The 25,175-nt window shown below is 45.9% G+C and overlaps 1 protein-coding gene across 1 annotated transcript; it reads right to left on the bottom strand.

Annotated features, from left to right (window-relative positions):
• Nucleotides 1-7,165: 7,165 nt before the first annotated feature.
• Nucleotides 7,166-18,118, bottom strand: KLF10 (KLF transcription factor 10). The gene is made up of 4 exons (XM_032961608.2): nucleotides 17,943-18,118; nucleotides 13,120-13,323; nucleotides 11,619-12,834; nucleotides 7,166-11,370 (listed from the first exon to the last, which is right to left on the bottom strand). Exons 1-4 carry the CDS (start codon nucleotides 18,030-18,032, stop codon nucleotides 11,078-11,080), a joined length of 1,803 nt encoding a protein of 600 aa, XP_032817499.1. The 5' UTR covers nucleotides 18,033-18,118; the 3' UTR covers nucleotides 7,166-11,077.
• Between the last annotated feature and the right edge of the window lie 7,057 nt (nucleotides 18,119-25,175).

Below are 25,175 nucleotides of genomic sequence, written 5' to 3' on the forward strand. Positions count from 1 at the left end.
CCAGAGTTTACCCGTATTACACCAATGCTGTTGAAAACTGGCACTTCCCGAAAGCCTTGTATGGACGATGGGATGCGTAAAAACTACTTTTAATTATTTATGTAGAGAGACAGACATGGGAAAGAGGCGTAATATATGTTTATTGATTTTGCTATGATAAATGTAATTATTTTATGATCATTACTCCAATAACCCATTTCCTCTCCATCAATTTTCAGAATCCTGCTGCAATATCTATCCCAGCCACACACATATCTCCCCTGGTCATCCTCGTGTTTTCTTCCGGTAGTGTTTTCCTCTGGCAGGCAAGAATGTGTTGTTTGAGCCATGTAGCCCAATATGTCCAGCCACTGCATGACCTAGCAACTTGGGAGATGGAGCCATGGCATCAGTTCGTGTGCAGGTGCTAGGCGGATTGTTACATCACTGAACCGTGAGAGAGGGGGCCTTCATCCAGCAGTGGATTGATCACAGCTGATGATAAATCCACTGATGATGACAACCTTGTGTATGCAGTGCATTTGCATTAACATGAACGTATTGTTGATGTGTTACTATATATTGCACAGTCGAGTAACAAAAATAAGTTCTGAAGTGCGTGGTGCTCTAAATACGCGGTAGAGTATTTACTTTGTGGAAGATTAGTTTATTGTCTCATTGAGCGGTTTCATATTTTCTTTCATATCTTCAGAGTATAATGGATTTCACTTTACTTGGTGAGAATCCATGAATATTCGCTACCTTTTATTGCAACAGTTCATTCGTGGGTGCTGTCAGTTAAATGTCATTATTCTCACCTATATTTCACGTGATATTGAATGTAGCACAATATTCACCTTCATTTTACTTTCATGCGGATTATTAGGCAGGGGACAATGTTCCTGCTGTTATTGAAATGTCAAAATATAAACTTGATGGCCAAAGCCAAAAGTATCATGTTTAATGTGAGTATTACCAATGCTAGTAGTGTCACACATCTTTTCTCATGTCATCCTCATGATTTAGATGGGTGCTTAATAGCTTGAAAAATAATTGTATATTTTTTATTGCTCATATATTACATACGGTAAACTAAGAAAATATACTCGAGCGCAGCCTTACTTTGGACTTAATAAATGTATACCTTTTTAGGTGTTTATGTTAACCATTCTAAACCATCTCAAGGTATAATCATTCATCAATTTGCCTTAAAAAAAGAATGTCATGTGAAAAATTTGTATACTCTTTGGTTCTGTCGGTAAAGTCACGTAGGTACAAAAAATAATAGATCAAGACGTTTCGATCGCCACACAAGCAACCGTCATCAGGTGGGAGAGAGAAACAGGCTGCTGAAACAAGTCCTTATATATATAGCGACTCCATAAGATGAGCCTTCTTGTCTCGCAGTCTGTGAAAAGGTCTAACAGTTGTGTGAAAACCCTTCCCATAGAGGCGGTTCAATCTCGATTTGAAGCTTTCGTTCTAGCTTTGAAGTTTTTGTGACTGCAAGGATTCATACTCTTTGGTTCTTTCGGTAAAGCCACGTGGGTAGAAAAAATAATAGATCACGACGTTTCAATCGCCACACAAGCAAGCTATTTATAAGGACTTGTTTCAGCAGCCTGTTTCTCTCTCCCACCTGAAGACGATTGCTTGTGTTGCGATCGAAACGTCGTGATCTATTAATTTTTCTACCTTACGTGACTTTACCGAAAGAACCAAAGAGTATGGATTCCTGCAGTCATGAAAGCTTGAAATCAAGAATTACTGTATATGTATTATGATGAACTTCGTTCGCACCATACATAGCCAACCGTGCTAATTGGAGGTGCGGGGATATTAATCATCTGCAGAATATCACAATAAATATCAGCTTTGTGTAAAAAAAAAAACAGTACAGCATACAGTGAGGGAAAAAAGTATTTGATCCCCTGCTGATTTTGTACGTTTGCCCACTGACAAAGAAATTATCAGTCTATAATTTTAATGGTAGGTTTATTTGAACAATGAGAAACAGAATAACAACAAAACAATCCAGAAAAACGCATGTCAAAAATGTTATAAATTGGTTTGCATTTTAATGAGGGAAATAAGTATTTGACCCCTCTGCAAAACATGACTTAGTACTTGGTGGCAAAACCCTCATTGGCAATCACAGAGGTCAGACGTTGCTTGTAGTTGGCCACCAGGTTTGCACACATCTCAGGAGGGATTTTGTCCCACTCCTCTTTGCAGATCTTCTCCAAGTCATTAAGGTTTCGAGGCTGACGTTTGGCAACTCGAACCTTCAGCTCCCTCCATAGATTTTCTATGGGATTAAGGTCTGGAGACTGGCTAGGCCACTCCAGGACCTTATTGTGCTTCTTCTTGAGCCACTCCTTTGTTGCCTTGACCCCTTGTTTTGGCTCATTGTCATGCTGGAATACCCATCCACGACCCATTTTCAATGCCCTGGCTGAGGGAAGGAGGTTCTCACCCAAGATTTGACGGTACATGGCCCCGTTTATCGTCCCTTTTATGCGGTGAAGTTGTCCTGTGCCCTTAGCAGAAAAACACCCCCAAACCATAATGTTTCCACCTCCATGTTTGAGGGTGGGGATGGTGTTCTTGGGGTCATAGGCAGCATTCCTCCTCCTCCAAACACGGCGAGTTGAGTTAATGCCAAATAGCTCTATTTTGGTCTCATCTGACCACAACACTTTCACCCAGTTGTCCTCTGAATCATTCAGATGGTCATTGGCAAACTTCAGACGGGCATGTATATGTGCTTTCTTGAGCAGGGGGACCTTGCGGGCGCTGCAGGATTTCAGTCTTTCACGGCGTAGTGTGTTACCAATTGTTTTCTTGGTGACTATGGTCCCAGCTGCTTTGAGATCATTGACAAGATCCTCCCGTGTAGTTCTGGGCTGATTCCTCACCGTTCTCATGATCACCGCAACTCCACGAGGTGAGATCTTGCATGGAGCCCCAGGCCGAGGGAGATTGACAGTTCTTTTGTGTTTCTTCCATTTGCGAATAATTGCACCAACTGTTGTCACCTTCTCACCAAGCTGCTTGGCAATGGTCTTGTAGCCCATTCCAGCCTTGTGTAGGTCTACAATCTTGTCCCTGACATTTTTGGAGAGCTCTTTGGTCTTGGCCATGGTGGAGAGTTTGGAATCTGATTGATTGATCGCTTCTGTTAACAGGTGTCTTTTATACAGGTAACAAGCTGAGATTAGGAGCACTCCCTTTAAGAGTGTGCTCCTAATCTCGGCTCGTTACCTGTATAAAAGACACCTGGGAGCCAGAAATCTTTCTGATTGAAAGGGGGTCAAATACGTATTTCCCTCATCAAAATGCAAATCAATTTATAACATTTTTGACATGCATTTTTCTGGATTTTTTGTTGTTATTCTGTCTCTCACTGTTCAAATAAACCTAGCATTTAAATGATAGACTGATCATTTCTTTGTCAGTGGGCAAACGTACAAAATCAGCAGTGGATCAAATACTTTTTTCCCTCACTGTATACCTCTAATCTTTCTGCGTATGGTGGATATTGAACGAAGTAGATACGAGCAGCATTGCCACACGAGGTGGTACCTACCGACCAACTCCCTTGACTCATGGGCTATGTGGATACCTCTGGTGAGTGCCAGTGGACCCCGGACTTGGCGACACAACACTGCGTCCCTTTATCACACAGCCTCCCAAAAAAAAAACTCAGATCCAGCCGCCACCGCACAGGCACCATTAACCACACCTAAATGTGATTAGATATGGATTGTAAACTGGGCTAAGGTAAGCGGGTCTGATGGCCTTAATCTTATGACTGTCTTTTAGCAAACCGTAATTTGAAAACAGCCTTAAAGAGATCACTGTCTGGTGTCAGGGTGAGAGACTTCTGCTCTTAATGACTCTTTCTGGGTGATGAAAGTAATCTCTCTCTATCCAGTCATCAGAAGTTGATCTGTCATGTCAACATCATCATCAGCATTTAGTCATCAGTAACCAATTGTCTATCAGTTGCTGAATGATATCCTCCCCATCATCAACCATACTATATCCACTTCTAAACGTATGGCGTCCCAATTACCATCTGCAACATTCATCATCTATCCATTGCAATATGAAGGCCTCCTTCTCATCACCATGAGCAGCAGCCATAGTTTATCATGTTGGACGAAACCCTCCCCATCATCATTATCAGCCATGGGCTGTCTACGATTGGATGAAGGCCTCATGAGCATCATCATCAATATTTACAAAAAAAATAATCAGAAGTGGACGAAAGTAAGACGACTGCAGCCATCGGTCCCCATTTGGGGCCCTGTCGGCGTCATCCAATGAAGCTCGTCGGCTCCTGCGGTCGCTCCTGATGGGAGATGTCGTCGCTGCCAATAGCTTGCAAAATTTATTCCTCTATTGCTATGTGACCTGACCCCGATGTCACAGTTGAAAAATATTCAAGCGCAAAAGATCCAAATAAAATTAAAATAACGATCTTCACCGTAAGTCGCTGGGCCCTACTTTTAGTCTGAATTCTTTGAAAAGCACACTGCTCTGTTTGCACTACTCCTTCTCAGAAGCTGAGTACCGTAGTCTCATATTCTATCGGCACTATCAATTTCAACGTGCTAAATATACATGAATTATTGCTCGCTCTATCAACGGCTAAAAATAGCTTAAAATGTCTAGAGCGCATAGACGGCAGTTTTGGCTTATCCAACCATAATTGACCGTGATTTATTTACGTTATGTTGCTGGACTACACGAACTTCCTAAACGTTGCCAGAGATGTAAAGGGTCACCATGATATGAACGCTATAAACACATACCATGGCATAAAACGAGTGGAAAAAGCATTACAATGGGGCGAGAGTTAAATGGTTAATGTGGTAACTTTGGCATCCTAGAGGTCAAGAGACACGTGCAATATGATTAAAGTTGCTGCCAATACTATTTCTGGCTTAAAAACATATTTAAATAACTTCTGCACTCGGCATACATGTGTCTGCATTTGTCTTTACTTTGCTTGATTTTTTTTACTGATAACAGTGGCTTAATCTCGGACATTTTCTCTGAAAATCATCAATGTTTCATTTTTGTATGTCCACGAGCGCATATTTGTTCGTTCTAACCTGGTCGTTTGGTCGCACGTTATTTGTTTAGCCAAAGGTTGTTCAGTCAAAAGTGGAGGCCATACATTCCTAGAAGAATAGACACACGGCATCGTAAATGATTATTGATCTAATCTGTCACAGGGTTCACTTGGCACGCGTCACCTGCCGCCAAATGCAAACGCCACATTCGTTTTTCTTTTACTTCCACTTGCCCTGAGATGAATACAAAAAAATCCATTCGGAACTCTCGCAAAGAAAGCCGTGTTAAAGAATGATCCGCAGGAGATATTTAAAACCTACCTCAAGACGCATTCATATTATTTTACTTTAGATTTCCTCAATGAGCTCCTATACGTCTTAGTTTTCCTTTCCTCCCCTTGGCCAATACATTATTTAGATATTTATTTTTGTGATGTACAGCGCTTTCAGTACATTGTAAAAAGCCGATGTATAAATGTAATTTATTATATTACACAACTTGCTTCTGAAATCCACCTTCCCACCAGTCTTCCTACAGACAAAATGTTGATCTCTCCAAAGATATTTGTCATTCTCAAGAGTTGCAATGGAGCCAAACAAACGCAGGACTAAATTGAACTATGGTTATAAGGCTGAGACAATCAACTCACTTCCTAGTTTAATCACAGGCAACTGCAACAATTTTGAACCTAGGATCTCAGTGGTGTTAGCTCAGAGATCTCGCTTACAAATTAGCCAGTCACCTCACTGATCACCACCTCAAACTTCTCAGAACACAATGACACTGGCTGGCTTACCGCCATTTGCGGGCAGGCCTTCGTTTCTCTGCAAAATCAGAAGAGGGAAACATACGACTGCAACAGAGCAAAGGGCAGCCGTCACACAGAACCACGTAGGGTTTCACAGTTGTGCTGTATAGCCCTCAGATGTGTTTTGAGTTGTGCCATGTGTTGTTCCGACAAAATCATGAGGTTCTTCCACCCCCTAGGAGCTTTATTCAGGAACTTTATTGAGCAACTCACGTTCTCCGTTGTTTAACGTTGCCGGCTGTTGCTGGTCTCTGAAATAAGCCAACACACGGTAACAACCCAAACATACGCCCGAGAGCGATTGCAGAATGTCACAGCCTACGACCAACTCGCCCTGAACGTACGACCTCTAGTTCGGGTCTCATCTTCTAGAGCAGAGGTTAAGCCTAGTTCGTGGCTGGACGGGTCACCACTAAGAGATACCAGTTGTTTACGGACATGTGAAAGGTGGGCCAGATAGCAATACAGTAACATTATTCAGTTCAGACATGGATTTAGTCCATCTGTGAATGAAATCTATACTCTATGTGCATCCCTTTGTTCTATGTTTGGGTTTTCTGTGTACTCCAGTTTCCACCCACACACCAATTATTTACGGAATTTACCAAATATCGCAATGCACGAGCCATCTGAAAAAGTAATGTTAGGGAGGAATTTCTGGATAGAAGGGCATAATTAAATCGTAATTACACTGCATCAGAAAGGCCCTGCAAACCCAACTCCAAAAACATCTGTAGTCACCACAGGAGACGATTCACCCAATTATAGTTACAGCTCCCAATTGCTCCATAAAAAGTGGATTTCCACGCATGAGTCCTCCAACAGATACACATTGTAACCCTCAGAGGTGAGCTGAGTTTTTTATCCAAAAGTTACAAAAATTGCAGTCATGGGCGGCAGCACCAAAATAACTTTCTACACCGAAGCAGCCGATTTAACAGCGTGCAAAACGGCCAGATTTGGACGTAGTTATTAGCAGTGCTAATCATTAGCTGCTCTTTCATGGTCACTATGAACTCACTTCCACAGAGCCACTTTTCTTCCACGTTTTTCTTAACCCAGCTTACGGTGTGTATTTATCCTCATTATTAGCAGTGGTGCACAAGGACATTTTGATGTGTTGTGGGGAAAGGGCCATTGCCCGACATGTCCTGGAGATTTTTTATAGCAGTGTTATTGACGAATGTTTAGTTTTTTTTATATTTTGATGTACATCTAATTTCTTTGGGGACAAAACATTCAAACGATCACTAATAACCGAAGATACCAACAAATTCACACGTAACCGCTATGTAATATACTCTGAAAAAACGCTTTAATATATTTTTGTAGTGATAAAAATATACAAAGGAATTTACAAAAAACGTGGAAATTTCAGACAAAAACAAAAAAAATCAAGTCAGTGATAGTAAATAAGAGTGCAAACCGCGCAAATAAGTGTACATTTTGGTTTCGCTAACGATGTGTACAATGCAATACTGTACAAGCAAACAAGGCAGTATAATGGAGGTTTGAGGTCAGCCCTAACTGCTCAGAATGTTACGCTTCAAATTAAACCTGTGACACTATTCATTCGGAGAATACCATTCTGTGTCGATACACGGGGTGAAAAAGTGATGGTTGGTGGATGGGAGCACAAACAGAATCCAGGCTCCAGCTGCAGAGGGTAAGAGTCCAGTATTGCAATAAAATTAGAATGGCCAAAATATACAAGATAATTATTCCAAGTATTAAAAAATAATTTGATATGCTCGAAATGGATGGAGTTAACCTTTATTCTTAACCGCTTTGAGAGAATGTTTTATATGTTTATATAGCACGGCAGATTTTGTAACGAGCAGTTTTCGCATGGATAGAGAAACCACAGACAAGCAGGCAAAGCTCTGTGATCCTCTATTGGGACATTTGCCATCATTGGAGTTGGCCAGAATCATTCAGCTGCTTTTGACACATTCCAAGCCACAAAGCAGCAAACGAAACAGCGGGAGAGTGGATGTTTTACCAGCTTGTATACACGGCAACACGAAAGTGCTTTAAAAACAGATGAACGTCTATACGCATAAGGCAAGTTGCCAATACTTCATGATGTCATAATTCAATCAATGGGCCTTAGGACTGAGAAGGCCGAGTTGAGCAACAAGATATTGCTGAATCATAAAATGTGTAAAAAAATACGTTGATAGGTTAGAACATGGTCTGAACCGCCAAGGTTTCACCGGCTGGCATTTGTGATGCACAATTTATGTAAAACTGTATGTACAGTGTACACACAATATGTAAATAAGTGCACTTTCCAATAAGTTCGGATGATACATAAAATTGGAACGCAAAATATATGCTTCATTAATCAAGTTTGTAAAAAAAATACAAGGGTTAAAATAAAAACAGTTTTGTAAAAAAAAACAAATTTAAGTATATTATATAAACTTGCCAGTAGGCGGGTTTTGCAAGCACGTGCGGTGTAAGTAATGAAGCTCTCTGGTTCAATGTCTCTGCTCCCTGAAGTGATGACTGTGAACCCCTATCGGACAGCAGTGTTGCAAGCCCAGGGGAATAACCTCATTCGGTTTTTAAATCCGTGCCAACAAACTTTGCAGCAAATTTTAAAGGTAAACTGTACTGAACCATGTTTTTATTCGGTTGGAAATGTGCGCAAGAATGGCAACGATTCAAACATTGGAAGGCAATTTCCAATGATATTTGGTGCGAAAATGCCAATTAGTCACGAATTGGAGCATTTTTTTATGTCATCTGCATAAAAAACGGTTTTCTTCGCCGTTCGATTGAGTAGAACACAAAATCTGTGTTTTTGTACACTAGTGTAGAGGTTCTAATTCTCCAGGTCTGCCAACACTTTTGCCTTGGCCTGGCACGAATCTCATACTGTCTGCTCCCCACCATTACTGGTCTCCCCCAACCTCTAATTGGCAATTGCTGAGGTAAGTTGACTCGACACGATAAACATTTGCTCCAGGGGTGCAACAGCCACAACTCAGTGCAAGCGTCTTGATAAATATAAACCAAGGGGATGGGTGGCATTATCACCCGAGCCAAATTTGTCACTCGATTCAGACAAATTGGATGCAAGAAGTAATGTATTATATACAAATCCTCGGCTGAAACTACCAAGGACATAACAATGTTGTTTTCAAACATTTGTTAATGTATAAATTATGTTTGGTTAATAAACCAAGGGTAATAGAAAACCAATAGAAAACAAATATTGAAACAACTTATTTATAATTTTTCATTCAACATATTAAGATAGCTTTAGCTAATATTAGTTATTTAAATGTAAGGTTATTCCAATTTAAATTTATCTTAATAAAATAAACCAGGAGGTGGCCAAGTGGTTCAGTTGTCCAATCGCTGAGTTGGCACAGCGGAGATCCTGAGTTCGATCCAGGCTTGTGACTTGAAAAGTCAAGGGTCTAATGTTGGTCACGACTGACTACACAATAAACCATTTAAAATTTGGTTTTGCACTTAATATAGCTATATTCTATCCCTGGGAATAAAAAAATTACATTTTAATGTCATGTGCCATTTTTGAGTGTGGATAAGAAATTACTTGAATAGATTTCAAAAGTAGTTATGTGATTTTAACTTCTGGAGACCGCTAACATGACAGGATTGCATTGCTTTGCCTGAATTCCGAAATTACTCAACTTGTGCAATGCCAATTCGGTAAAAAAATAAATTGGGAGGATAACGACAAAAATAAACTTCATTGAATAAAGTTGATTTATGTCACAATTATTGCCTTGTTCATTCATGTTTAAACTGTTACAGAAGAACCTCGATCATATGAACCTTAACGCGTCTCCAAAGTCACTTTTCATTCATGCCTTAGCTCTTATTCTAAAAGAACGCATGCTAAAACTGAAAACACATTTAGGCTGCATCGCAACATGGAGAACTACACAATGGGCATGCCCTCTTAGCATGTTTTGAAAACAGGGCATTAAAAGTGGCTTTTTACAATTCTTTACCATAAATGGCAAATAAGCAGAAACCTTTAATGTTTTACAAAATCTATTCCGCTGTTTTGTCAGCAATGACACACCAACCACAGCTTTGAAGGATTGAGGTCCTGTTTTACTGCTGAAATAAAGTATGTTTGGTTGAATACAGCTTTGACTTTTGACTTTCAATCAAATGTGTTTTGTGGGTACTTAAATGTATATTTTATGGGAAGGAAAATAAATGTGTAATTTGAATATTCAGTTCCTATTAGATTTACCCCCGTCTATAAAGCTGCTCAAACTTATCAGCAGAAATCTTAGTTAAATGCTTTTACCTAAACGATTTACACAACTATCAATATTTACAATTGCACCATACGTAAGACTATGAATGGCTTAAGATCAAAAAGTAACACAGCTTAGCATTAAGCCTCGATATATATTTCAAAATTAAACATTACATTGGTATTTCCACACGTCTTCCGGAAACACTTTAAGGGGCGGTCAAAAAGTTTAGACTGGAACATTTCAAGGCATGCAAAGACTCGCACTCTCAAATCACACCAAATACATTCCCATATTCTAGAATTATCATATAAAGATGGGGCTTTAAAATAAGCCTTACTTTTAAGTCGGTACGACCACTTTTTAAACCACTATTTTTTGAAGTTTATCGTCCTCAAAAACTTTTTGACCGCGCCTCGTACATACGTACATGCATGTAAATAATTCCTCTCCGGAATGAGCCTCAGCCATCCCTGGTCAGTGCGGTGTGGAGAGGAAGAAGAGATGAAGGAAGAAGAAGAAAAAGATAGCCTTAAGGAAGACAGTGGAGAAGTTATAAAAGTGGAGAAGTTATGAAAGTGAAGCATGACTGTCAGGGGACACAATATGGATAAGGAGGGGTTGGGTGGCAATGAATAGTGAGGAGCAAAGAGACAAGGAGAGTAAGTGATGAGAGCAGACAGAAACATAAAGGCAAGAAAAAATAGGTTAATGTTATTGGGAAGGAATTGAGAAGGGAGTGGAGATAGGGGAATAAAATGGAAAAATAAAGACTGGGAATAAGATACGGTCGGCAAGAGCAACAGGTGTTGGGAACATGAGAAATTAAGTGACGATCAGAGAACAAAGATGCAGATAAGAACACAAAGATAGGGGAGGTGAGAGATCAAAAGAGGGACAGAGAGGGGGACAAGAGATAAGTGTGGCAGAGCGGCCATGGCGAGGGAATCGCACATCACACGGGTGGCGCAGCGGGCCCCAGCACGCGAACGCGTCCCGTCGTCGGTGCTGGCACCGTTCCCCCGAGCCGCCGGACCTCGAGCTGCCACCCCGGCGCGGCGCGGTTCGCTGGCGCCGCGTGCCGCCGCGCGTGCTTGGCCAGGTGGTCGCTGCGCAGGAAGCGGCGTGCACACGCCGGGCAGGCGAAGCGCTTCTCCCCGGTGTGCGCACGCCGGTGGCGCGACAGCTCGTCCGAGCGTGCGAAGCGGCGCTCGCAACCCTCCCACGAGCAGCGGAAGGGCTTCTCACCTGCAAACAATAAACGCGGCGCATGCACAGAGCACATTAAACGTCTGACCCAATGTCACAGGTTCGTTTAAACTTCCTGTAGCTAGTAGATCCTACAACTGGAAAATATATACTGTACGTTAGCCATATTTTAAAATTTCCTCGCACAAAAGCACTCCTTAAATTGAATAGGCCAAATGTGGCAATGCAAGGCAGGACAATCCTAAAAGAGAACCAACGAGGCTTTGCAGCAACATAACGGTGCTCACCTGTGTGTGTACGCAGGTGCGCCTTCAGGTGCGAACTCTTGAAGTAGGTCTTCCCGCACCCCTGGTGCGAGCATACGTGCGTCCGCCTGCGCGCCAGCTCCGGCAACACCGGCGCCGATGGCTGAGTGCCGGGGGCACAGGGAGACGATGGGGCCGGTGCCAGCGGTGACAGCCGAATAGGTGGCGGCGAGCGTCTCGTTGCCACCAGCTGCTGCTGCCCGGCTTGCGGAGGAAGCACCACCATCAGCGTGCCGGCCTGCGACACCAGGCTGCCCATGAGCACCAGCGGCTGCTGTGTGGACGGCGTGCGCATCATCAGCACGGGTGCCGGCAGGATGGACGCGGGCTGTGCGCTCGGAGCGATGGGCACAACCGCCTGCTGTCCTCGGGCAGGACGCTTGGCTGGGACTGGTGTTGCCGTTGCCACCACCGCCGATGACACAGATGACAAGGATGGCAGGACAGAAACGGGAGTGGTGGAAAAGCTAGGGGAGTGCGTGCGCGGCGCTGCCGTGTGCCCGCGTGTGATGGTCGGGCAGATTGCCGAGGATGTGGGCGTGCATTCTGCCGGCGCTGGGGCTGTGTCGGCACGGCGCTCGTTGGGATGGGCCACAGTGTGCATGATGGTGTCAGCCGTGTGCCGGATAACACTCGTCGCCATGGCCACTGGGCGGGTGGAGGGAGACTGTTGGATGGGCTGGCATGGCTCGCCAAGGAGGCTCTCCAGGCTGCTAGGCACATGGTTCTTTGTCGACTGGTGAGTGTGGCTTGCAGTCTGGTGAGCTTGACCCACTGGATGGTCAGTGTGGCTCGTCTGTTGGGTATGGTTAACACTCTTGTGGGTGTGGATAACCGGCTGTTGGGTGTGGCCAAATGTCTGGTGGGCCACACTCTGGCAGGCGTGGCTTACAGTCTGGTGGTTGTGGCCAAATGTCTGGTAGCTGTGATGAACATTGTGGTGGGCATGAGCAATCGTGTGCTGGGCGTGGGTGACTGGTGTGTAGGCGTGGCTAATGGAGGGGTGGGCATGGCTCTGCAGGGCAGTGATGTGCAGGGTGGCAGGCCGTACGTCGCCCATGACAGCACTCGTCAGAAGGAGGCTGCCACTGCCCAAGTTACTCATGACGGTGGCGGGGGCCGACGGGGTGCAGTTGGAGGGCGGCTGCACTGCTGGGGCTCCCTCAAAGCTGACGGGGCTGTATGGTGGCGTCATCCACTGCGCAGACCACAACAAACACAGGCACCCACAGACTTAAGTACAACTTATCTATTATGACCTTGAAAGTGCTAAGAAAAATGCTGCCAATTTTTTTTGTCTCGGATCATAATTTTTTCTGTGTGACACTAAAGATCGTAATGATGGAGAAACAATGCAATTGTGAAGGCTGCGGCATTTATAATAGTAATAATTCAAAGGCAATGCAATCGTACAGGTACATGGCGGAGACTAAGATGATAATGATGATGCCGATGCTATTACGATCTTGATATGAATCCTCACCACAGACGGCTGCCCCACACGCTCCGGATTGAGAGCCACTTCCTCCACCTCCATGGAGCAGTCGGAGCCGGGGGTGAGAGGTCGGACGCTGCCTCTGCCCGACCCCCGAGGGCAGCCAATAGACATGAGCACCTCCACGGCCTCCAGGTCTCCCTCGTCCACAGCAGACCCCTCGCTGTCGCATCGTGCGCGTGCCATGCACGCCTGCACACACAAACACGCCACACGCATTTAGAACCACTACAACTGGCTTAATAAAAGACTTTGTTTTGTTAAACAAAGATCTAACAGCTCCGCCTTCAAGACAATGAACTGTATGCATATACCTATAGACACTAATACTTAGGTAATGTTGTAGGCATGTAGCGATTCACCACAAGTGTTTTTAAAAAAATCACACAAATCATAATTCTCATTCACACAACTGGGTGCACATCGTGCATACGAATTTAAGTATCTATTTTAATCGATGCATTTAATCAATGCATCACAGCACCTCCAGCCAACTAATAATTCATTGTTCCATAAATATTTATTTTATACCAACAAAAAGGTATTAATTTCAAGCCAAGTTGACCTAAGGGTTGCCGCATACCATAACACGCCTAAATAACTTTCAAATTATTTGTGCCACCAAGAATTGAACCCCGCTTTCTCTGCGGTTGTGTTTCCAAAATGCAAAGAAGATATTTTCCATATGATCCAAACACATAGAACCTGCACTCAAAAGCCAGATCACACATTAGGTTTACGTCAGGAAACCCAACACAGGAATTTCCCTGCCCAGCTAAAAAAAAACCCCGAAAACATAATCATTGGTAGGGCACAACACTGGCCGTTAATGAAAAACGATCCCGTAAACTAGGCAAGCAAACGCGCAGAATGTCAAAGCTCATCCGCTGTTCTCCATTAACCTTTGTGACACTTTCCTGTTGTCTATTTTTATTGTCATTCAGATTCCATTGACGTACAGGCCAGTATTAATAGTTGCACCATAAAACAAAGCATGATTTGCTTGGCTGAGCCAAATGCGTTGTACTCGACACATTTAAAAAAGAAACATCCTAACAGACTTGGCCCAATTAGGACAATTTCCTCCTCCCCTTGCCTGCCTCAAAGCATTTCCCGAAAAGTATTTGTGCCACACAGTGCTTAACATTGCCCGTCCCCTCCCCCTCTGTCTACTCAAGCTATCGAGGAGAGGGAAATTTAGACTGATGTTGACTACGATTGCATATCTTTCATCAAATGTTTCACATGCCAAATGGCCAATGAGTTTCAATGTATGATCTTGAGTATTCACTAGGTATGTAATTAATGATTCACCTGTCGAGATAGAAGAATTGTCATTATTTGGACAAACGAATCATTGAAAAAAAATAGTTTTTTATATATAGTTTATACTGGGTCTTCCCCTCTTTGACCATATACTATTATTAGTTGATTTTCAAATTTGACGTGTATCCTAAGACTCGATTAATCAGTATATGCCTCGTATTAATCAATGTATTTACAGTGTTTACATTTGTTAAAAAATAATCTGTATGTAACAACAATTTTTAAAGCCTACCACGAGACAGTCACCACCCTTCCCTCAAACCACTTCCGCAATAAGTTCCTCATTATTTGTTGTTGTGCTTTGGATGAGCTCACTGGGCAAGTCATGACTTGCGAAGTGTGCTATCCCTTTTACCCCAGGATGTAGCTAGTCCCGTTGGGACGACAAATAATCACGAGATCATTCATTACAATCAAAAATCGTGTCACTCATTGGCAAGAAAAGTGCAGAAAATCCTGCAGTGGCTGCTGTGGTAATGTATTCAATGTTTCCCACCATAGTAAATGTGGCATTGCCACAAATAAACTCTGGGTCACCAAAAAAGGGAGCACTGGCCCAGTTAGTTCCTTTGAGCAATGGAGTAATTTTTTGATGTTTTACTTTGAGGGCTTCGTCATGAACCCTCGGTTATTACGTGGACTTTGCCTTCTGGGCAGGCCACGTATGGGTTGGCAAGGGCCAGCTTGGCAGACAAAGGCCAATAAGGGTCCACTGAAATGGAGGCGGAGTGCTACACATAACTAGACCAATGGCAAAACGGCTCATTGGGACTTGCATTCGCCTAGTAGTGGACAGAACATGGTCCAACTTGGCGATGGCAACTTTCTCTGCAATGCCAACTTTTTATTAAGATATTTATTTTCTCAAAATTCCAACCAAAATCCTGCCATTTTAGCATTTTATGTTTTTGATATCCTTTAAAGCAAGAGTGGAAAGAGAATGGCCGTTGCAACAAAATTAAACTATACATTTTGTATGACTTTTTTCTGGTGAGCATTTTGACAAAAAAATTCGTTCCCCTTGTTCTATAAGCAACAACTGAAAAGGCCCTCTCTAAGCTTTTTAATCATTCCACGATTCAAATTACTATCATAAGCAGCATTCATCACCGTTTGGGGATTGTTCTCAGAAACCTAACGTTGCATATTCTGACAAGGATTTTGTATGTTGTGGTAGTTGTACCCTAATCCGGGCCAAGATCTGGACAATATTGCGGGTGTGGTGAGGGATTTAAAGTGATATCACCATTCGGTAAAAGCAAACGTGTCTCCAAAAACAATGTACACATTCCATCGGCCACATATCCTTCTGGGAGTGCATCATTTTATCAGCATTGATTCAACACACGTAAACTCTAGACAGGTGTTCAACATTCTAGCTTGCTTGAAACCAATGCCTGTGATTTGCCAGATGTTTTCAGATAAGAACCCTTCTCTGTTAGAAACGAGTCCTAATTTTTGACACGAACAATTATTTAGAGAGTAAAAATGCAAAGAATGCTGCTGTAAAGATGCAATAGAGCTGTTGACTTTTTTGCGGCCAAGTGAACAGGACTCGTCCCATGGATAGTCTCGTACAAGAAATGTGGTATTTCCACCACTGGCTCGGAGCTGTATTAGGGAGATGAGCAACGCCCTAATACTCGTACGAGCAAGGAAAACACTGACATTTTTTATGACTATGCTTATCAACTTTAAACTATTTCAGCTGGTCAGGCCCACTGAGCTAAACAGCTCTGTCGCAAGAACAGCGCAAGACCGTCGGCAGTGGCGGCAGTTATAGGACTCTGAAGGGTGGACATGTGGACACAGATTAACAACAGATTATTTAGTAGTACGTAATACGTAGGCTTTCGTTGGCCATAGAATGATACTAAATGTTAGTTATTGAGCAGTTTGGTCCATCAGTTTCAAACGCCACACAAATCCGCGTGATATGTCTCGCGCAAATCTTTGTTGTTGTTATGTTTTGTTTCTTATTTACATAATTCATTACATTGGCTCCACTGTTTAAATGCCTGGAACCGGATCCCAATAATGGTAGAGGGGGGGGTGGATTGGGAGGGGGGGCTGTGGAGCGCCGTGGTGGTGGGGGGCGGAATGTGGTGGTTGTAGATGGGGGGTGGTGGATGGGGGTTGGTGGAGAGGGGGCGGTGGAGGGGGGGTGGTGGAGGGGGTGGATGTGGAGGAGGGGGGGAATGTGGAGGAGAGGGGGGGATGTGGAGGAGGAGGGGGTGGGTGATGCACGCGCGTCTGGCTTGTCGGGGTTGGGTGGAAACCGCGCACAAAGTTCAGCGCGTGCAGCAGTGGGCGGGAAAAGTGGGGCAAAGGGCGCCCACGCGCGCGCGGCGTGATCGGGGGCAGGGGCGCGCGTGACGTCGCGGGCACGAGCGCGGCGCCCGTTGGCGGAGCGCGAGCGCGGGAGGGGGGGGGCCCCGCCCCGCCAGCTGATAGGAAGCCCCCCCCCCTAAATCCAAAGCTCCCCCCCCCTACCAACTCCCCCTTCCCTCCCCGCCGCCGCCCACGCCGACTGCAGCGTGACACCTGCATGGGGTGGGGATGATGAGGCGGGCCGCTGCTGGGGTGGTAAGGGTCCAGGGGGCGTGCGGATGGCTCTGACCCCACCAATGTTTGTATCACGCACGGCGATTATGAGCGCAGTGCTTTCTTCTAACAGCGTGAAACAAGCCAGGCCGCCAACGACGAAGTTTGTGATGATGCCGTGCAAAGCGCGATGATAGACGGACGCAGGACGGTGGCACATTTTATGTTGCAATAAAACGGGCGGCGGGGGGGAGGATTTTTTTTTAAGTGTCAAAAGAAGATATGAGATTATGAATGTAGCCGCCGACAAATTGAGGCGTTAAATTGCAATGTAAATGCAGTATGGAATTTGGAGTGCGAGATTGCCTCTACATTTAAAACATAAATTGTACATCGCTTTAGGACGTTCCCCCGATAAATGTTTAGAAATGCAGTATATTAGATAATAATTTTGCTGTTTAAATAGTAATACGGTACTTTAAAGAGATGCCACACAAAATTTATATATATGCAATTACGTAAGATTGCCGTTAAGGACCTTTGTAATTTGCCAAATCATGAATGCATTTTTTTATGTGTATCACCAATGCTGCACCATTAAAAGCGGAAAGAAATCGGTTCATGCTCTGGTTACGTCATGTCACCGTCCTTAACAGCATCGACCCAGATCACATTTCATTTATAGCGAACGCCGAGCCCTCTAAATTATACACTCTCACAAACAATCCCTAAATGAATATCGTGTTGAAATATTGGCAAGAACGCAGAGTCAGTCGGTGGCGCGTGACGAGCTCGCAATAAACGGTTCCCGAGGAAATGACACACGCACACATGGCATGCCACACCGGGGGACATTACCGTCACAGCATCGGCGTTCACATAAATTAACCACATTTTACGCGCAGCGTAAACTGTAGACAGCCACGGCCGTCAAGCCTTACCAGCTCGGCTTGGAAGTCGGACGGCCCCACACGCCTCACGCCACGGTAGAACGAGCCCATGGCTGCAGCTCCAGAACACCACAAGCACATCGGCGTAGCGACGCGAGGAGCTGGGACGCCAGAGCTGGTCTCCTGCTCCTCGGTCTCCCCGCCCTGGGGTCTCCCGCGAAAAACAAAGAGGGGGTTGGCCCTCGCCTCCCCGTCAGCCAATCGCGTTGCGTGAAACCGGGCTTTCTCTTACGCTTGACCAATGAGATTAGAGCGGAGGCGTGACCAAAATTGCGAACGAGCAATCGCCGTGGGAGTGTTCACGGCAAAAAAAAGCCGTCGCTGCGACCAATCGTGTTGCGCGCAGGCGCGCGAGCACGCGCGCCCGTTGACCAATGGCGAGCGTGGGTGTGCGCGACGGCGACCAATGGGGAGAGCGGGAACGCGTGATCGCGGCGTGCGCCGTGCGTGCATCGCGAAGCTCACCGCGCGTGCCAAGCTCCTGGGCGTGCTGTGATTGGTCTAAAACGGGGGGTTCGGCCGTTTTTGACCCCCACCCAGTCCCCACACCCCCCACACACCCCCACAACATGCACAGCCCCCCCCGGCCAACCCCCCCCACTCTGGCCGGGCCCCCCCCCGATCCAGAACCGGATTAGATCCGGCACCACAATCCCTCAAGAGATTCATGCAAACGGATATAATGCATCGTGAATTATTTAAATCCATTTGTCAATCCACTGCTAGATTAGAGAAAAGCCCTACGTCGCGGGTCCATCATTTGTGATTTGACCGTACTCATCACGATTCAATCGTGGCCGAGAATGGAATTTATCTCTGTAGTTTCATGGCCACCGTTCCACCTACGAATTATATTAAAATAAAATGATGAACCTTCAGTCTGTGTCATCATAGTACTGTAATGAGGGGGGGGGGGGTTACAATGACAGTGTGAGGAAATAATTAAACATATAGCATACTGTACCTCAAAAACCCCTCTGAATAAATATTGAGACTCCTGGGTTAAAATGTAATTCTTCAAATAAATATACTATAAGTTAATATGTAATTCACTTATCAATTATGATCCACTTTATCGTTATATACACTACAGTATATACATGTCAACGGCCTGTCAATTCGATAAATATAGACCATACAATTTATCTGTGACTCATTTCCAAAAATGAGGCAATTCTAAGTCTATTATTTGCCAAAATATCAAATTATGGTCAGCCGTAACTAATCTGCAAAACGTTAAAAGTTACAAAGTGGTTACGTCCACTGACAAATTAATATAATAACGAATTATATCTGTTTCTACCGTGCATAAATGAAGTAGATGAAACATTAATTATCTAATTGAAATCCCTCGCAAGTTAATTAAATTGTGTCGCTGGCCTGGCACTGGGAATCGTCTGTACACACGTGGTGGGCTGATTGTGCGCTTTTTGTCAATTTAATAAATTATCGCCAACATCTGTTGATTCGTTTGATACAATTTATAATAAACAAATCTGACGTCAGGAAATATATTTAAAAAACCGGCAGTTTACTTATAGGTAATAATGTCGTGCTAATATACTGCTTTACTCAATCTCGATCCTTATTGAAAGGAGAGTCATGCTTGAAATAGTTAATACATTATCTTTCAAAGTACCATACGTTTCTTCGGCATGGCTTAATCCAGAGAAAACCCGCGAGGACTTAGGTACGACACTAAAATGCCCTTACAAGATAGTTTAGAATGTTAAAAATGAACGCAACGGGAATAAAAAATAATTGTAGTTTTTTCTGACATTGCTCCACACGTTACGGCGATTTGAGATCGTAAGCACCATTGGAATCTTAAATTATAACAAAAAATCAACAAGACATCATCACATGCGGATTATTATTATTTAATCTGGCAGCGCTCAGTCGGGCTGCTGCGTGGGTGAAGAGGAGGAGGTGGTGGTGGTGTCGGTGGTGGTAGCGGTGGTGGTGGTGTCGGTGGTGTCGGTGGTGGTGGTGGTGTCGGTGGTGGTGTCGGTGGTGGTAGCGGTGGTGGTGTCGGTGGTGGTGGTGGTGTCGGTGGTGGTGGTAGCGGTGGTGGTGTCGGTGGTGGTGGTGGCGGTGGTGGTGGTGGCGGTGTCGGTGGTGGTGGTAGCGGTGGTGGTGGTGTCGGTGGTAGCGGTGGTGGTGGTGTCGGTGGTGGTGGTAGCGGTGTCGGTGGTGGCGGTGTCGGTGGTGGTGGTAGTGGTGGTGGTGGTGTCGGTGGTGGTAGCGGTGGTGGTGGTGTCGGTGGTGGTGGTAGCGGTGTCGGTGGTGGTGGTAGTGGTGGTGGTGGTGACGGTGGTGGTGGTGGTGTCGGTGGTGGTAGCGGTGGTGGTGGTGTCGGTGGTGGTGGTGTCGGTGGTGGTGTCGGTGGTGGTGGTGTCGGTGGTGGTGGTGTCGGTGGTGGTGTCGGTGGTGGTGGTGGTGTCGGTGGTGGTGGTAGCGGTGGTGGTGTCGGTGGTGGTGGTGGTGGCGGTGGTGGTGGTGGTGGCGGTGGTGGTGTCGGTGGTGGTGGTGTCGGTGGTGGTGGTAGCGGTGGTGGTGGTGTCGGTGGTGGTGGTAGCGGTGTCGGTGGTGGTGGTAGTGGTGGTGGTGGTGTCGGTGGTGGTGGTGTCGGCGGTGGTGGTGGTGGCGGTGGTGGTGTTGGTGGTGCTGTGTTGTGTTACGTTTTCTCGGAACCCTGAGCGCCGTGGGGACTGCGGTGGTGGTGGGTGGTGTTGGGGGGGGGTGTTGCCGCGATGTACTTTTCACCTTATTTATTTTTATTCCTACTTTAAACAGCGCGACGTGGGTGCGTGAACCCACGGCCGGGTGCAACGAGTTCGCAATGTCGTCATCGTGGGGCCGCAGGCGGCGCGATGGAGGAGGAGGAGGGGTAGAGGGGAGGAGGAGGGGTAGAGGGGAGGGTCCCCCCCGTACCCCCCCTTTACCCCCCCTCCACCCCCCCATCTACCCCCCTCTACCCCCTTCCCCGTCGTCTGGGCAGAGCTTAAAGACGCGGGAGCCCTCTGAGAACGCCGCGAACTTCTCTTGAGGTTTCAATCGGTGTGGCGTTCAACGATTAAACTCCCATCTCAGACCGCTGCTCCCTAATTCAGGAGGGCCGTTGTCCGAAACGTCGCGTGTCTTTGTTGTTGCCGCTGCCGTTTTGACGAGCGTTGTTGATTTCTGTTGTGATTTTTGTTGTTGTCGTTTACACCGAGCTCGGCTTCGCGCCTCAGAGTCGCGCTCATTTAAATTCGTGAAACGTTCGTGCGCGTTACAGCATCGTTAATGTTGTTGTTGTTCCAAAACACCCCCAATCATTTGTTTAATTTCCGGGAATAGAAAGGGGCGGAGTTTTAATGCAGTACGCGGGGGGGGGTCGACGGATGGGCGGGGCTAACGAGACACGAGGGGGGGGCGGGGATTTTTAGAGGGTAGGCGGGGCCTGCATGGTGTGGGCGGGGCTTGCGGAGGGGTCGCGAGGGTTCCTGAAGAGCTCACGCAGAGTGAGTGAGGGAGCGAGTGAGAGCCACGTGCCTGCAACACAAGCTGGGGAGGGGGTGGAGGGGTGAAGAGGCACGTTGTAAACTTGTACCCAGATGTGTCGCAATTTCAGTGTCATTCACTACCACCCCCTCTCCTTCTCCTCTGCCCACCATGTTTGAGCGACATCCCTCGCTCATAGTTGTGAAGGGTTGACCAACACGCGCGTGAAGTGCTTTAGGTCTTTTTTTTATTTTACTGCGTTAAGTTACCCGTGGGTGACTACTTTAGCCATGTGCGTGCGCTGTAGTTTAAAACGTCGTTTAAAGCGCAGATTCGGCGCTCAGACCCTGCTTGCTGGGCTTATCATCCGGGAGAGGCGTGCGTTTTATTTTTAGCCAGGGTACATCTCTGCTACGTGCAGCGATGTACTCCGGCCTCGCCCCCCCCCCCCCACCTTCGCACACCCCCCGTGTTTTTTCCTAGTTAATCGTCACATGTGGCCTGTCTCCGTGTGCATGTATACATGCGTGTATGAATAGTGTGCGTGCCAGCGGGGAGTGGTGGCGCATTGGTTAGCGCACTGCTCTGCGCCACGGCTAACATGAATCATGGGCGAGCTATATCAGAACCGATCTCTGGGTCGATTCAAGCCTCAACATCGAACTCAGGTCCCTGGTTTTGTATCGCAGTGCACGGTTTATATCGTTGAAGATGCACTGTGGTGCGTATTATATGTGAAGTGATGGATACAAAAGCGGCCGGGCGTGGGAGGACTGGCAACATACCACCGCCTCGTGTGCCGTGCCAGCCTTGACAGGCGCTCTTGGCTCGGCAGTCTGTAGGGCTAAAACGAGGGGTCTTAGTTTCAGTGTGCTGTATTTTTGTGATGTTTAACAATGTGAGGTGGTGTGTGTGTGGTCGTGGTTCAGAGAGCCATCAACGGTCCAGGTCCGATTTGCGTTCACGGTAAACATCGCCAGCAAATCGTCTTCGTCAGGAGTGGTGCAGAAACCACTGGTGCCTCAGCAAATAACGACCTGGGTTCGAACCCCTGACTCTCTATGGGGTTGGTATGTTCTGCCCCTGTTCTGGATGAGTTTGCTCCCATTTCTCCTGCCACCGTTAAACAGATATAACGCCATCGGTATAGCAGGGTCCTCCTAGAAAAAAATAGTGTTCGGAGTTTGTGGCTTTCCTTGCTAAACAAGTAATTATTCTTATCAGCAGCAGCAGATGAAAAATAATGATGAACATCCAATTGGGAATGTCTTCATAATCTAACCGTCATCACAAGGTCATTGTCAGATGCTGCAGTATGAGAGCCATTAACGTCAACCATTACAATCCTAAACATCATCCATTGATCAGTACCATTGTTATTTGTCATCATCGTTATTGATAGCAATCGTCATCATTGTCTGCCAGTAGCTTGTAAATCGTTACTCATCGTCGTCATGATCCAATCATGGCCCGTTGCTATCCGATCCTGGCCTTTACCTCCCCCCAGATAAGGGAAGTACCTGGTGCAGTGTGAACGTCGCCACTGGGAAGACAAAGGCGGTGTGGCAGTCAACCCACTCACGCGTCTCGCTGACAACAGCGTCTTGCCCCCCGAGAGAGACGTCACGGTGAATGAGGAGTGTTTCTCGTATTTGTCTTGCGCGGAGTAGTTTGCGCGCACCGCACTGAACCCGCTAACCTAGAGTTCAATTCCACCTCGGGGCAAACAGCATGGGCGAGGTGACATCTGAACCGGTCCTGCCTCCCTCTCCTTCACCAACCCGCACTGACCTTCGTGGTGAAGTATGGTCAAACAACTCCCATGACCGATACGGCGTGGGGAGGTCTCCATCTTAGTTGTGGGTTAAAAAGATGAACGCAAAAATATTTACTTCAACAGTACAGTATAACAAACAACACGTTCGTCAAGAACACTGCCTTAAAAGGAAAAATAATAGGTGACGTTTCGGGTAATGGCCCTTCTTCATTTCCCGAAACCTCGCCCATTTACATGATAAGTTGACTTTGAATGGCAAGTTGTTTTATAGGGCCATATTATAGCCGTAAGAGCTGCACGCCTTTGTAACGCCGAATGATTCATACACCTTATGACATTACACATAACGTGGATTCTGAAGCATTGGTGTAGAGTGACGCATTTCAATGCGTCACCTTTGGACCCTATATATATTACACAAATACGACGGACAAAACACCCACCTATAGAGAGGGCCACAAAGCCTGGTCTCCAGAAAAGAGTACAGAGAGGCAGTTTCTGACCGAAACTTCATCAGGGTAGTACCCACCTCTGAGTGGTATCCCCGTAATGCATTGGGGGTTTCTCCCAGTGATCCAGCGCGCACACACCCACGCAGACACACACGCACGCTTACACGCATACACCCATGAAGACACGCACGCACACACGTGCACACACCCACGCAAACACACACCCACACGCGTGAAACTGAAATTCTCGAGAACTGTGCAAACCAGGGGTCGGCAACCAAAATAACAAGACTGGAATTTTTTTGGGAATTTGATATTAAAAAACCCCTCTATTTCAAGAGCCGCAATGCAGTGTGAATACGAGGCGGTGGTCCTTAATAAATAACGTCACGAAGCAGTTCTTAAAGATCCGCATGCGGCTCTTGAGCCACAGGTTCCATGGAGAACCGGACTTCTGTGGTAATTGGACTACCATGGAGAACTGGACATCCATGGAGAACTGGATATCTATGGAGAACTGGACTGGACTTCCATGGAGAACTGGACTTCCATAGTAATTGGACTTCCATGGAGAACTGGACTTCCATGGAGAACTGGACTTCCATAGTAATTGGATTTCCATGGAAAACTGGACTTCCATGGAGAACTGGACATCCATGGTAATTGGACTTTCATGGAGAACTGGACTTCCATGGAGAACTGGACTTCCGTGGTGAACTGGACTTGCATGGAGAACTGTACTTCCATGGTAATTGGATTTCCATGGTAATTGGACTTTCATGGAGAACTGGACATCCATGGTAATTTAACTTTCATGGAGAACTGGACTTCCATGGAGAACTGGACTTCCATGAAGAACTGGACTTCCATAGTAACTGAACTTTCATGGAGAACTGGACTTCCATGAAGAACTGGACTTCCATAGTAACTGAACTTTCATGGAGAACTGGACTTCCATGGAGAACTGGACTTCCGTGGTGAACTGGACTTCCATGGAGAACTGGACTTCCATAGTAACTGAACTTTCATAGAGAACTGGACTTCCATGGAGAACTGGACTTCCATGGAGAACTGGACTTCCATGGAGAACTGGACATCCATAGTAACTGAACTTTCATAGAGAACTGGACTTCCATGGAGAACTGGACTTCCATGGAGAACTGGAGATCCATGGAGAACTGGACTTCCGTGGTGAACTGGACTTCCATGGAGAACTGGACTTGCATGGAGAACTGGACTTCCATGGAGAACTGGACATCCATGGTAATTTGACTTCCATGGAGAACTGGACTTCCATGGAGAACTGGACTTCCATGGAGAACTGGACTTCCATGGCGAACTGGACTTCCATGGAGAACTGGACTTCCATGGAGAAGTGAACTTCCATGGAGAAGTGGACTTCCGTGGTGAACTGGACTTGCATGGAGAACTGGACATCCATGGTAATTTGACTTCCATGGAGAACTGGACTTCCATGGAGAACTGGACATCCATGGAGAACTCGACTTC

This window comes from Petromyzon marinus, chromosome 27, assembly GCF_048934315.1.
Source record: "Petromyzon marinus isolate PM22_M1 ecotype Great Lakes invasive population chromosome 27, UKy_Petmar_22M1.pri1.0, whole genome shotgun sequence".
NCBI classification, from domain to species: domain Eukaryota; kingdom Metazoa; phylum Chordata; class Hyperoartia; order Petromyzontiformes; family Petromyzontidae; genus Petromyzon; species Petromyzon marinus.

Coding starts and splice junctions, on each gene's coding strand:
- KLF10 (XM_032961608.2), bottom strand. CDS start 18,032: ATGTGCTTGTGGTGTTCTGGAGCTGCAGCCATGGGCTCGTTCTACCGT. Junction 12,835..13,119: donor GTGTGGGGCAGCCGTCTGTG/GTGAGGATTCAT, acceptor TGGTCTGCGCAG/TGGATGACGCCACCATACAG. Junction 11,371..11,618: donor GCACCTGCGTACACACACAG/GTGAGCACCGTT, acceptor TATTGTTTGCAG/GTGAGAAGCCCTTCCGCTGC.